Here is a 12,966-nt window from a genome sequence, read left to right on the forward strand (position 1 = left end):
AACCACCAATTTGTCATATGCAGAATTATTGAATACCAATAAGAAAGATATAGAGCCGTTGGAAACTAACAAGGAAGATGCAGAGTTGTTGGAAACAAATCATCAATCATGCAATTCCCTCCAAGAAAGGAAACCACCAATCTATCAAATGCTATTGAAGATGTAGAGATTTGAAAATCAATAAGGAAGATATAGAGCCGTTGGAAACTAATAAGGAAGATGCAGAGTTGTTGGAAACAAAGAAGAAATCTTTTCAACATTCTAATTGAGTTGTTAAAATCTTTGTAATTACTTTTCTTCCCATTCTATTGTTGTAAGTTTTCCTATTTATAATCAAATACAATCACCTCTCAAATGAAGGAGAGTTTTACCCAAAAAAAGCCATTAGCTAAATCTTTCTTCAAATCTAACTATATCCAATTCTACTAGCGGGTTTAGTTTGTGGGCTGTGCCAAAGACCGTTGCCCATACTTTACAGTATTTTCGAGTAAAAATCATAATTTAAAGTTTACTAGCCACCAGTCGCATTTGAGAGAAGGAAGCCAAAAATGAGTGACGGACTGTAATAGGTTTAAAAGTCGAATCTAGGAATCCGATCTGATTGAAAGGAGTCGAATTAGAGAAAAAAAATAAAATTCAATCTATTCCAGAGTTTTATACTAGAGATCCAATCTAATTGGGAAATGAAAAAAATATGCTTGTGCTGGGATAAGCAACATATTATCCATATAAAAATTAATAGACAAAAAACTTCTTAATCATTTTTTGTACATATTTTTGAATAAAAGAATTCAAGATATTTTGATCACAAAATTTTGATAGGTGAATTTAAAATAACATATTATTCTCTCGTTTAATAATATAATATAGATATATTGTTAACATACTTTGTTAAACTTGTTGCATGACAAACTCTACGTGCTCACTCCAAGAAAAAGTGGTGTGCATGGAAAATGCTGAGATTGTAAATTGGTTTATGAGTAGTATGAAATGTACCTATGAAGTAGAACTTCCCGCATCATATACTATATTAGAATCTAATGTAGAAATCTACTCACCAAAAACTTTATCACCTTCACATTTACCCCTTCTCCCTGGTGTGTGTATGTGTGTGTGTGAGAGAGAGAGAGAGGAGAACAAGGATATGTGTCCAATCTGAAGATTTGCTTGCAGCTTTCTAGATGGCGAGAGACGATGCTAAAGCCATACCAATTTGGATTAGTGCATATACTAGATTGGAGTATAGGCTTCTCATCATGGAGACCCATCGTAGTTAATAGTCATAGGAATATGCAACTATAATCCTTAAACCTTAAAGTTTGAGATAATTAGTAGTCATAGCAATATTTAACTGTATTTTATGAGTAATCCAGAAAGAAAAGAATTCTATGTTTATTATTTCTTAATAGTCTTGCCTGGTGGGTCATTTGGAGTTTTTAAGAGTGTTACACTTTGAGATTTTGAAAACAGAAGTAGTAAAATTATCACCATCGAATAACTTCTTCACAATAAAAAATTTGCCCTGTGAAAAAAAATTAAGAGTTATTGTAAAATGTGGCCTAAATAAAAGTTAATAAAACTAATCATTTAAATGATTGACTGGTCAATTGTGGAAGAGTCGTTGAAAAATTTGGAAGATTTAAATATCTCTGATGTCCCTTTTTCTATTTTTCTCTTTCGGGGAGCATTAAGGGGAGATCTCCATTTCAAAATACAAAGAAAATTATGCAAGAAAAATATACAATACAAAGTCTCATTAAGGCTGGTTCGGCCCTATGACTCAAAACAATCAAAAGCAAATGAAGCAGCACAACAGCAACATCTGCTAAGGCCAAGGGAAGCCACATCTTAAGACATACGCAAGCCTTGGAAACGAAGGCCACTAATGAGACTTGCAAAGCTCTTGTGACATATAGTTGTCTCTTCTAATCAACATAAATGAGCACAGAATTTAAACATAATGGACATTGAATTTAAATTTCTTCTCTTATTAATTTAGCATTGGACTTAGTGAAACAATAGCTTACTAATTGGAATTTAAAGCATATATCTTTGAAAATGGAAATACTAGTTTTAATTGTCAGCATGTAGATTGTAGAAACCATCAAACTCAGCTGAGCCTAAGGTTGTACCAAGGTTGAGGCTTGTCGACTCAAGACCAGCCCCGACTGCGACTCATTCGCATCCCTAACTACAATGCCACCTCTAAAACCAAATGAAATCCATGCAGGTGGACTGTCATGATCAAACCTGCAATTAGCCTTCTAAACAAACTTACAGGATTGAATGATACAGTCACAAGAAAACTGACTTCCTCAGTGAAGCACAGACCACCATTGCTTGTTCTGGACCAACCACCTATAGTTGGCCTCACATTCAGTCAATCCTCTTTCTCTTTCTGTCGTTTGGTAAAAAATATTTCCTCTTTTCCTCCTTTTAGTTGATTGGAGACTTAATTTGTTGCATTGTCCCCAAAGGTATAGGATTTATTTAGCTATGTAATAGGATCGAGCTTGTTCATCCTACTAGTGGCTACACATATGGAGCTTGAGCACTAAAACCGGGCTCCCTTTGGAAGAGAGCTCCACCAGTGTGTTATTTTATGTGAAAGAAGGGCATGTAGGTCCTCTCCTAGCCGGGAATCTATCAACTTCATGACTTTGAGAGGACATTGACCGTGAAGTATTTCAAAATGTAGCATCCATCTTCCATTCTTCCAAAAGCTTAGAGTTGCTCGCCAACATGTAATTGGATTGCTTTGGATTTATAAATGTTCAGGAAATGCAGGAGTGATTTCATGCTGTTTTAGTATCATATTTTGAGTGTCATTAGTCTCCTATTCTTTCTCTCAGGAAAAAAAAATACCATATTTTAAGTGGTGAATTTCGTGCATGGTGCACCGATCAATAAATCACGATCTTTGCAGTCGCAATAACAAATCAAACAAGTCAATGTTTAAAATCATAATTTTTGTAGTATCATAGTAGCTCTTTATAATGATCTTGGATTTCCCGTTCCTTAATATATGTGCATAGTGGGTTCTTAATTAAATATCAACTATATATCACTAATTAAATTAACCTTTGTTAATTTCTTTATAATGAACTATGATATGACAGAATGATGATTGCCTTCGCGAAAAAAGAATAATGATCATCCTATATTTGGCATTTTCACTGCTCATCCGGCTATAATGTTGCTGTCAAAATTCAATCTTAATGCAAATTGGATACATGAACAGCATTTTTATTATATAATGCCATTATTTTATCAATATTATCCCTTTTTTTCATTACAATAGCTAATAATAGCCATTAGATTGGCCATTGTTACATTTAGAAAGTCTAAATTTGAGGCTGAACTGGACAAAATAATGACCGTTATTTCTGTAATAACAGGAGATCGATGATGGTGTTGGAGGGGCTGTCTATATATAAATATATATATGCACACGTATATGTATATGATGATATCAGCATTATTGAAACCTTGGGATGAACTTCAATTTGACAAAGTGTGGACTCTTCCTGATGATCAAGTAAATGGACAGTGGGATTTAATTATTAGAACTGATAAGATGGTCAGTTGAGGAAGATGAGAGTTTTTCATGCAACTTAATTATTGACAGTTTTCATCGATACAGGTACAAATTTTAGATATAAGTAAGACACACCATGAGCAGCCTCATATGATCAAGTACCTGAATGGCTTCATCTAACTTGTAATATCTGCTGCGCCTTGTAAATGCTGAAGCATTGAGATCAAAATAGGAGAGGACAATTAAACACCAACAATAGAGTTGAGAGAGTAAGAACGGAGAATTGAATGGCAATTGGATGTAAAGAAAACAAGACTGATAGATCAGAATCCTATATAGATACATGGAGAATTAGAAGGTGGACTTCTATTTTATTTTTTATTTTTTCTTTTTAAAGAATCCTGCAGTCGAGTCATTCATTTTATAAGTGCAAGTTGCATAACAAGGAAAACATTGACATGTTGTGTTCCTCAAGGATTGCCACATGATTTTGGTACCAAGGTTTTATGGTTCTATCATTGTCATGATCAATTATTGCTTCATATGTACCTTCCATAATTATGAAATAGCAGCATACGACTTCGTATTAATTTTCTAAGAATATAATCTACATTTGTATTTTATAATTTGTTAGAGAAAATAAGATTGATTTTAGCAAACTAAATATGAGAAACAATATTAAATTCTATGACTAGGGGCAACATTAACCTTCTTTCTGTTAATTATCCATCATTGTATTTTTCTGAAAAATACTAAAAAAAATCCATTACCGTGAATGTTTAAGTAATGTATTTGGAGAAAAAGATTGGGATTGTTATATAATGTTCTCTTTTTTACTGCCTCAATGAGTTTGTTGGATTTCCCACTCACTCTCTTTTTTTTTAAAAAAAAAAGGAAAGAAAAACATTAGATTCATTTATAGTGCATACATGGCGTCTAGAAACTTTTTTCACTAACTGCTCCACCATTAAATAAAAAACAATGATAGCAAACCAAGGGTGCAAATCTTTAATCCCTTGACGCTGATCCAAATTAATCCGACCTCAATGGGTTTCAGCAATCTTGACCTGATCGGATTAGCCCTACAAAATTCTATTTTAATCCAAACTAACATGATTCAATCAGGTTTAAAAAGTTCATATCCATATCTATATTCATATCCAACCCAATTGGAGCTTGAACCTTAGCCAGCTCTCAACCAACCAGTAAGTTAGCATGAAGCACATATCATGTGTAAACCAAGTATAAGAAACATCAGATATAATATATATCTAGCCATCCAACTTGCATCCTTATTTGTCCTCTAAATCCAGCAAGGTGACAAGCAGCTAGTCCAAGATCTTCATTTATTTTTATAATAAGATAGCTTAAGACGCAGCATGTCACGGGGTGTCCTGGCAGTTACTTCTTGAACAAGATTCAAATATGATCAAAGGCACAAGCTTGGATGGTGAACCAAGATATCATTAACCTTGTATGACCAATGGGGCGGTGGCTGTAAAAGTTCCCATCTCATGCATGCTATATATAAACTCTCCTCATTTTTTTCACTTTAAAAACTTTTGGATGGAGGCTACGTCCAATGGCAGAGGCACGCGACGCTCATGAAGCCACCACCTTGTGTCTCTTTAACCTCGGATGCCATCCCTTTGCCTGCCCTTGGATGGCTCCTAATTAAACCAACAGCTAAGAAGCCCATGCTTTGCCTATTTCTTTATACATTTCCTCCTCCCTCTTTTTATACTTTTCAGTGGATGGAGTGGGGTTTGTTTATGGCCTTGGTCACGTGAGACCTCATTAAACGACATTTGTTTCTTTAACTTTGGGCTGAGATCATGTTATGTTCCCAACCCCATTATAAATAATTCTCTCATTTAAAATAAAAAGTTGGGGAGTTCTTCTCGTCACCTTAAGCATGGTATACATTAGGTGAGGGTGGTGGGAGAAGGACAGGGAAAACGTGGATAGATTCGGGTCGGGGAGTGTCCCGAGGCCAAGACCCTAAAAAATAAGGGCCTAGAGCAGCGCCGTTTAGCTTTACTCCCACTGTGTTCTGTAGGCCAAGGAGAGTGCCCGTGTCTGTGGACTCTTATGGGGCCACTGGTCTTTAAACTGGCATTTCAAGAGCTATTCTAATGGCACAAGCCATGGTGGAATAATCTAATGGCAATACGCAGCCATTAGATTACAATACTAATGTGACTCTCTTGATGCTTGGGGAGGGGAGGAGGAGGGAGGTAAAGTGGGGTAAGAGGTGGAATCCACAGCCACATGTGGTTTTTGCCTCGGGATGTGGGTGAATGCAGTTTAAACGTTTGAACAGGAGGGAGTGGGTGGTGGTGGTGGTGGTGGTGGTGGAGGAGGAGGCGTGGCTCAGAAAACTTTGAACATGGACATTATGGCTAGGGCTTGATCTCTGTTTTGCTGCATAAATGCATTGCTTAAAGGTCAGTGGCAAGTGCAAGCATGTTGTAATGAATTCGAAAAATAGTCACAGCTATATAGATGACAAATGCACCTTTAATAGGTTAGAGATTTAATGGCTGACAGTTGGAGACAATTTGTCATTCATTGTTGCTATTATATAGCTTTATTGTGTGCTTGGAATAAAAGGGTAGGTATCTCACTAATAGTCACTATATGTGAGAAGACAAAACTCTAGGGCTCAGTCTTGTTTAATACAGGGGTGCTAATGCTAAAGAATCAGTGCAGATAATTTTTTTGGAAATTAGATAAAAAACTTAGATTGTTATCCTGTAGGGCTAGATTTGTGTTAAATATATGTTTCTTCTTGCATTTCATGAGTACGCAACAAATTCCTTTTTTTTCGGAGAGATGGTCATAAGGTGATGACAATTGAGATCTGAGATGAGAGAGTAAAAAATATATTCATATCAGGACATCATTTTACTTTTTTAAGTTTTTCTTTTCTAAATTCAATGTCAAATTATTATTTTTTAACTCTTTGAATTAAATTAATGGCCATGCAGATGGAAATATTTTTAAAAACCTGTGAAGAAATTTGATACGGCTTTTGAATATGAAAACCATAGACATATTATGTAAAGAAGAAATAGTCAAAAAAGCATAAATCTTTGGTTGCATGAACTTAAATTATAAAATCAAGAAGATCGGCTTGATTATCCGCGGATCGGTTGTTCGGTTTAAGAATAAACCCCACACTTGTCATAAACAATTATAAGCTGGTGTCAACTTGAGAATAAACAGTTAATCATACATTGATGCTCTTGCCAAACAAATAGAGAAGATATGTTAAACAAGGTTAAGATTAATCAACATTTCAGGGCAATAAATAGCTTGACAACTCACTTTGGATAGAAAACTTTGAATATTTAGAGATACCTTCGTCCAAAGCACATTCTGCTCATTTTGCTCGCAAAAAGCCAATTAATTCTCGATCAAAAAAAAAAATTGCCTGCAATGCAATACACGTATCATGCATACAAACACTGTTTGATCAAAAACAGCATGATATCCTGACCATGGTTTTCCGAGATTGCGTTGCATGGGGACAATAAGAGACCGTAATTCTAGTGTCGTCACCATTCCAGACTCTGTGATCTAGCCCCAATTTGCTCACAGTGTTCAACTTGTACAGTATGTGGGACCTCAAAACCAACGTAAAAGCCATAACCTGCCAAGATGACCAATTTGGTGACATCACAATCCGTTGCACCAATCTCATGCTTGGCAAGACCCTTCGGACGCATTGCGACCTGGTTTGACCAGGAAAAGACACCTCATTCGTCTACTGCAACCCAAATCGCCAATTCCACAAACAGCTTACACGCGTCCTGTGCGTTCGTAAAGGACTATTCCCCCGGACAAGAACAGGACCTCTCTCTGCAGCAATTAAATAAGCGTGGGATGGAGGCCAGCGCAAAGCCACAAGCCAAGCCCATCCCAGGCCATCTAAGCCTAGAAGAGACATGGAAAAGGTCAGAAGAAAAAAAGGTGATAGAAGAAGAAACAGTAAACAGTAATAATTTATTGCTTATGTACTGCTTATGGACTTTAGAATTCACAAGGTATAGTATTCTTCAGCCCAAAATAAGAGCCTATATCTCTGGACCAAGATGCCCCGGGTCCCCCGAATAGAGTCGAATTCAACAGTCTTGACACTCACCACCAAACCCACGCGAATCCATATAAATTTTTTAGCGAAAATGGCAGTCCAAATGGTCAGAGCTTCGCCCCCCACCACTGCATGCAGACACCCACACATGGTGTCGTCTCTTCGCCGCTGCTCTCCCCCGGCGCGCCTTCCATCTCATCAACCATTCAAATATATTAAACAAGTCTAAGAAATCCGCACCATCCCCATAAGCCGCTTTGGAGTAACGTGTTTACGTACCGTGGAAAGGAAAAAGAAAACAATAGAAAGGAGGAGATGAGCCGGTCTGCTCGTTTTGAGGTTTAGTACCCAAGCCAGGCAGCGAAAGAGAGAGAAAGAGAGGGAGAGACCCAATGCAAAGATAGGAAGTGAGAGCTCCCAAGAACTAGTTGGGATTTGAAGCCTAGGAGTTGATGATGCCGAGGTCGAGGCAACACCGCGCTACATCATCTCCATGCCTCCTCCTCCAACTCTTTCGCTTCTTCTTCGTCTTCTTCTTCTTCTTTTTACGACTACCATCTTTCTCTTCTTCAGCTACAGTCTTATCTCGCAATCCTGAAGTGGTTGCTCTATTCAGCTGGATCGACTCGTCTGTTTCTCCTCCTAAAGAGCTTTCGGACTGGAACCCATCAGACTCCAGCCCATGCAACTGGACCCACATTGCCTGCGACTCCGCCGGCGCCGTCACCTCCCTCACCATCCAGTCCCTGCCACTCGCCGTCCCCCTCCCCTCCGGCCTCTTTGCGGCCCTCCACTCCCTCTCCGTCCTCGTCGTCTCCGACGCCAACCTCACCGGCTCCATCCCCCCCGACCTCTCCTCCTGCTCCCTCCTCACCCTCCTCGACCTCTCCTCCAACTCCCTCTCCGGTTCCATCCCCCCTTCCCTCTCCCGCCTCCCAGATTTGCACTCCCTTATCCTTAACTCCAACCAGCTCTCTGGCCCGGTCCCCGCGGCGCTCGGCGGCGCCACCTCCCTCCGACACATCCTCCTCCATGACAACCGCCTCTCTGGGTCCCTCCCGGACACCCTCGGCAACCTCTCCCGCCTCGAGTCCCTCCGCGCCGGCGGCAACCGCGACCTCTCCGGCCCCATCCCGGCCTCCCTCTCCCGCTGCGCCAACCTCTCCGTTCTCGGCCTCGCCGACACCAAGATCTCCGGCCCCATTCCTGCCTCCCTCGGCCAGCTCTCCAACCTCCAGACTCTCTCCATCTACACTGCCATGCTCTCCGGCTCCATCCCGCCGGAGCTTGGCAACTGCTCCTCCCTCATCAACCTCTTCCTCTACGAAAACGCCCTCTCCGGCCCTCTGCCGCCCTCCCTCGGCCGGCTCCCTAGACTCGAGCGCCTTCTCCTATGGCAAAACTCGCTCTCCGGACCCATTCCTGACTCCTTCGGCAATCTCTCGTCGTTGCTGTCCATCGACCTCTCCATCAACTCCATCTCCGGCGCCATTCCGGCCTCCCTCGGCAAGCTCTCCGGCCTCCAGGACCTCATGCTCAGCGACAACAATGTTTCCGGCACGATACCGCCGTCGCTCGCCAACCTCTCCTCGCTCTCCCAGCTCCAGCTAGACACCAACCAGATCTCCGGCCTCATCCCGCAGGAGTTCGGCGCGCTCTCCTCCCTCACCGTCCTCTTGGCATGGCAGAACCAGCTGGAGGGCGCCATTCCTCCCTCCCTCGCTTCTCTTTCTAATCTCCAAGCGCTTGACCTCTCTCACAACCACCTCACTGGGCCCATTCCTCCCGGCCTCTTCCTCCTCCCCAACCTCACCAAGTTGCTGCTTTTATCCAATGATGTCTCGGGCTCCATTCCGCCGGAGATCGGCCGCTGCGGCTCTCTTGTTCGTCTCCGCCTCGGCAGCAACCGCATCGGCGGCCAAATACCTTCGGAGATCGGCGGGCTCGAAAGCATCAACTTTCTCGACCTCGCCGGCAACAGGATAACCGGCTCCGTCCCCATCGAGATCGGGAACTGCTCCCGGCTCCAGATGATCGATATCAGCAACAACACTCTCAGCAGCGCCCTCCCTGAGTCGCTCTCTTCCATTGCCGCACTGCAGGTGCTCGACGCGTCGCTCAACCGGTTCTCCGGCCCGATACCGGCTAGCTTCAGCAAGCTCGGGGCAATGAACAAGCTCGTGCTTGGCGGAAATTCGCTGTCCGGGCCGATACCCAAGTCGCTCGGCCAGTGTTCGAGCTTGGAATTGCTGGACCTCAGCAGCAACCAGCTCTCCGGCAGCATTCCGGACGAGCTCTTCCAGATTGAGAGCCTCAACATTGCATTGAATCTCAGCAGGAATGCGCTCACCGGACCGATCCCGGATAAAATTTCAGCACTCTACAGGCTATCAGTGCTCGATCTTTCCTCCAACATGCTCGACGGCAGCCTCGCCCCGCTTGCCGGATTAGAGAATCTGGTCTCCCTCAATGTCTCTAATAACAACTTCACCGGCTACCTCCCGGACACCAAGCTCTTCCGCCAGCTATCGGCCTCCGAGCTCGCCGGCAACCAGGGACTCTGCACTCACGGCGGGGATGTGTGCTTCGTGAGCGTGGACGGCGACGGCCGGCAAGTGATGACAGCACGAGAGGAGAGCAGAAGGTTGCGCAGGCTGAAGCTGGCGACCGCGCTGCTGATCACCGCGACGGTGGCAATGGTTCTCGGGACGATTGGAGTCATAAGAGCTAGGAGGATGGGAGGAGGGAAGGGCGGGGAGGACAGCGACTCGGAGATGGGCGGAGAGCTGTCGTGGCCATGGCAGTTCACACCATTCCAGAAGCTGAGCTTCTCGGTCGAGCAGGTGGTGCGGAGCCTCGTCGACGCCAACGTGATCGGAAAAGGCTGCTCGGGGATTGTCTACCGTGTGAGCATGGACAACGGGGACGTGATTGCCGTCAAGAAGCTCTGGCCGAGCACCGGAGCAGCAGCTCCGGTGATCAAAGTTGACGGCAACAGTAACAGAGTCCGGGACTCGTTCTCAGCTGAGGTGCAGACGCTCGGCTCGGTCCGGCACAAGAACATCGTGCGCTTTCTTGGCTGCTGCTGGAACAGGAGCACGCGGCTGCTCATGTACGACTACATGGCCAATGGGAGCCTTGGAGGGCTGCTTCATGAGCGCAGCGGCTTCTCCCTCGGTTGGGACTTGAGGTACAAGATCATCCTCGGGGCGGCGCAGGGTCTTGCTTACCTTCACCACGACTGTCTTCCCCCAATAGTCCACAGGGACATCAAGGCTAACAACATCCTCATCGGCCTCGACTTCGATCCTTACATCGCCGACTTCGGCCTCGCCAAGCTCGTCGAGGACGGCGACTTCGGCCGCTCCTCCAACACCGTCGCCGGATCCTATGGCTACATCGCCCCTGGTTCGTTTTCCTGCTTCCCTCCCCTCCTATTTCAAATTCTAACGGCTAGTTATATCATGAAAGGATGATCGACTCCAGTGGTTGCAGAGTATGGATACATGATGAAGATCACCGAGAAAAGCGACGTGTTCAGCTACGGCGTGGTGGTGCTCGAGGTGCTGACAGGGAAGCAGCCGATCGATCCAACGATCCCCGATGGGTTGCATGTGGTGGATTGGGTGAGGCGGAGGAAGGGGAGCATGGAGGTGCTCCACCCGAGCCTCAGGGGGCGGCCAGATTCGGAGGTGGAGGAGATGCTGCAGGTTCTTGCCGTGGCCCTGCTCTGTGTGAACCCTACCCCTGATGACCGGCCGACGATGAAGGACGTGGCTGCCATGCTCGGAGAGATCCGGCATGAAAGGGAGGAATACGCCAAGGTGGACGTCCTCCTCAAGGGCTCATCACCATCCCTGGCAATGGTGAATGCAACGACCACGACGTCGACTACGCTGTTGTGCCAACAGAGTAGCATCAACAGTGACAATACCAGCCTGTCTGCTTCTAGTGTCTACTCTTCCTCCAAGGCAAAATAGCCCTTTGGTTTCAATTCTGGTCATCCTTCCTAAGAATTATTGTTGGTCTCTCTATGTTTCCTTCTGTTTTGGCCTTAGTTCTTCGATTCTAGCTCTGCTCAGCATTGCCTTGGAAAGGTGGTGGTGGGACTGTAAAGAAGAAGATTAGATTATTTGTTCTGGTTGTTGGTATAGTTAGAGGCCTACAACAAATCAAAACAAGAAGGGCTCAATGCTGTTCAGAATTTGTTCAATACATGAACTAATGATATGGATTATGTTCCCATAACTATCGTCCCCCTCGAGTGGAAAATTACTGTGGTTTGTTTGCTCGACTCTTGTAAGCTTCTCTGACATCAGAGGATAAGAGCTGGAAAGCCATCATCAAGTTTTCTAAAACGTGCAAGGTTCTCTTTTGCACCATGCACAGCACTGAGAGCTTTCAACAGTCCATTGCTTTCCCACCTCTCACCAAATCATGGTGTCAAGGCATCACACCTAATAAGCGCGTTGCTTCAAATGTTCCGATGGATTGTAACCAGAGATTCTTTGGTCTGATAATTGAAACTATATATATAAGCCTACATGTAGTGCAAGTAATTCATCATACCTAGTCAACATTAATGAATGTATCGCACTACAGTTTGATCACCAGGAGTCTTGCTCTTTTGCAGGCTATGATAACCAATGGCTACAACATGGAATTATGAAGACATAAGAGGCATCCCACCGCCCATCCAATCACGGTATCAAGGCATCAAACGTAATGAATGTGTCCCTCGAAATGTTTTGATAGAATAGACTGTAACCAGAGTCTACAGTCTGATTATTGCCTATATATATATATATAGGCATCTATCAGTGGTAAATGAAATTCCCCAGACGTGAACACCACCATATCCCTATGTGATATCACCCTGGATGATAATTGCAAAGCAACGGAGCACAAAATTACAGCATACTGTGACAGAAAGAATTGCATTCACATGCAAAATTACAATACTTGTGACTGAAAGCATTGCATAGCCCGTTATACACCTTAAATTGCTCAATGAAGACTCCACCAGCATATTTTTAAGGGATTTGCAAGAATGAAGGATGCTGTTGAGAGAAACACTTACCTGATCCAACAAATTTGTAAATATGCACACAAATCATCATCAACCCAGACGATTAGACTAGATGTTTATAGTTATGGGAGCGTAGCTTGTTATACATGTTAAATTGCCTAATGAAGACTGCACAAGAAAATTTCTATGGGTGTTGCAAGAATGAAGGATGTTGTTGAGAGAAACACTCATCTGATTCAACAAATTTGCAAATATCCACATATCATCATCAACCCAGAGGATACGACTAGATGTTTATAGTTA

The 12,966-nt window shown here is 43.4% G+C and overlaps 1 protein-coding gene and 1 long non-coding RNA gene across 3 annotated transcripts; one reads left to right on the plus strand and one right to left on the minus strand.

Moving 5' to 3' along the window:
* Nucleotides 1-6,845: 6,845 nt before the first annotated feature.
* Nucleotides 6,846-7,803, minus strand: LOC113463432. Its single transcript, XR_003387630.2, has 2 exons — nucleotides 7,686-7,803; nucleotides 6,846-7,477 (listed from the first exon to the last, which is right to left on the minus strand). It is a non-coding gene; the product is annotated as an uncharacterized LOC113463432 (long non-coding RNA).
* A 152-nt stretch (nucleotides 7,804-7,955) lies between these two features.
* On the plus strand, nucleotides 7,956-12,016 carry LOC103717746 (receptor-like protein kinase 2). Of its 2 annotated transcripts, none has more exons than XM_039123546.1 (2): nucleotides 7,956-11,042; nucleotides 11,121-12,016. In XM_039123546.1, exons 1-2 carry the CDS (start codon nucleotides 8,087-8,089, stop codon nucleotides 11,612-11,614), a joined length of 3,450 nt encoding a protein of 1,149 aa, XP_038979474.1. In that variant the 5' UTR covers nucleotides 7,956-8,086; the 3' UTR covers nucleotides 11,615-12,016. The 2 variants fall into 2 exon arrangements, with proteins under 2 accessions (XP_038979474.1, XP_026664492.2); XM_026808691.2 differs by having other exon boundaries at nucleotides 11,130-12,016.
* The last annotated feature ends 950 nt before the right edge of the window (nucleotides 12,017-12,966 follow it).

The sequence above is a fragment of the Phoenix dactylifera genome, chromosome 2, assembly GCF_009389715.1.
Source record: "Phoenix dactylifera cultivar Barhee BC4 chromosome 2, palm_55x_up_171113_PBpolish2nd_filt_p, whole genome shotgun sequence".
NCBI classification, from domain to species: Eukaryota; Viridiplantae; Streptophyta; class Magnoliopsida; order Arecales; family Arecaceae; genus Phoenix; species Phoenix dactylifera.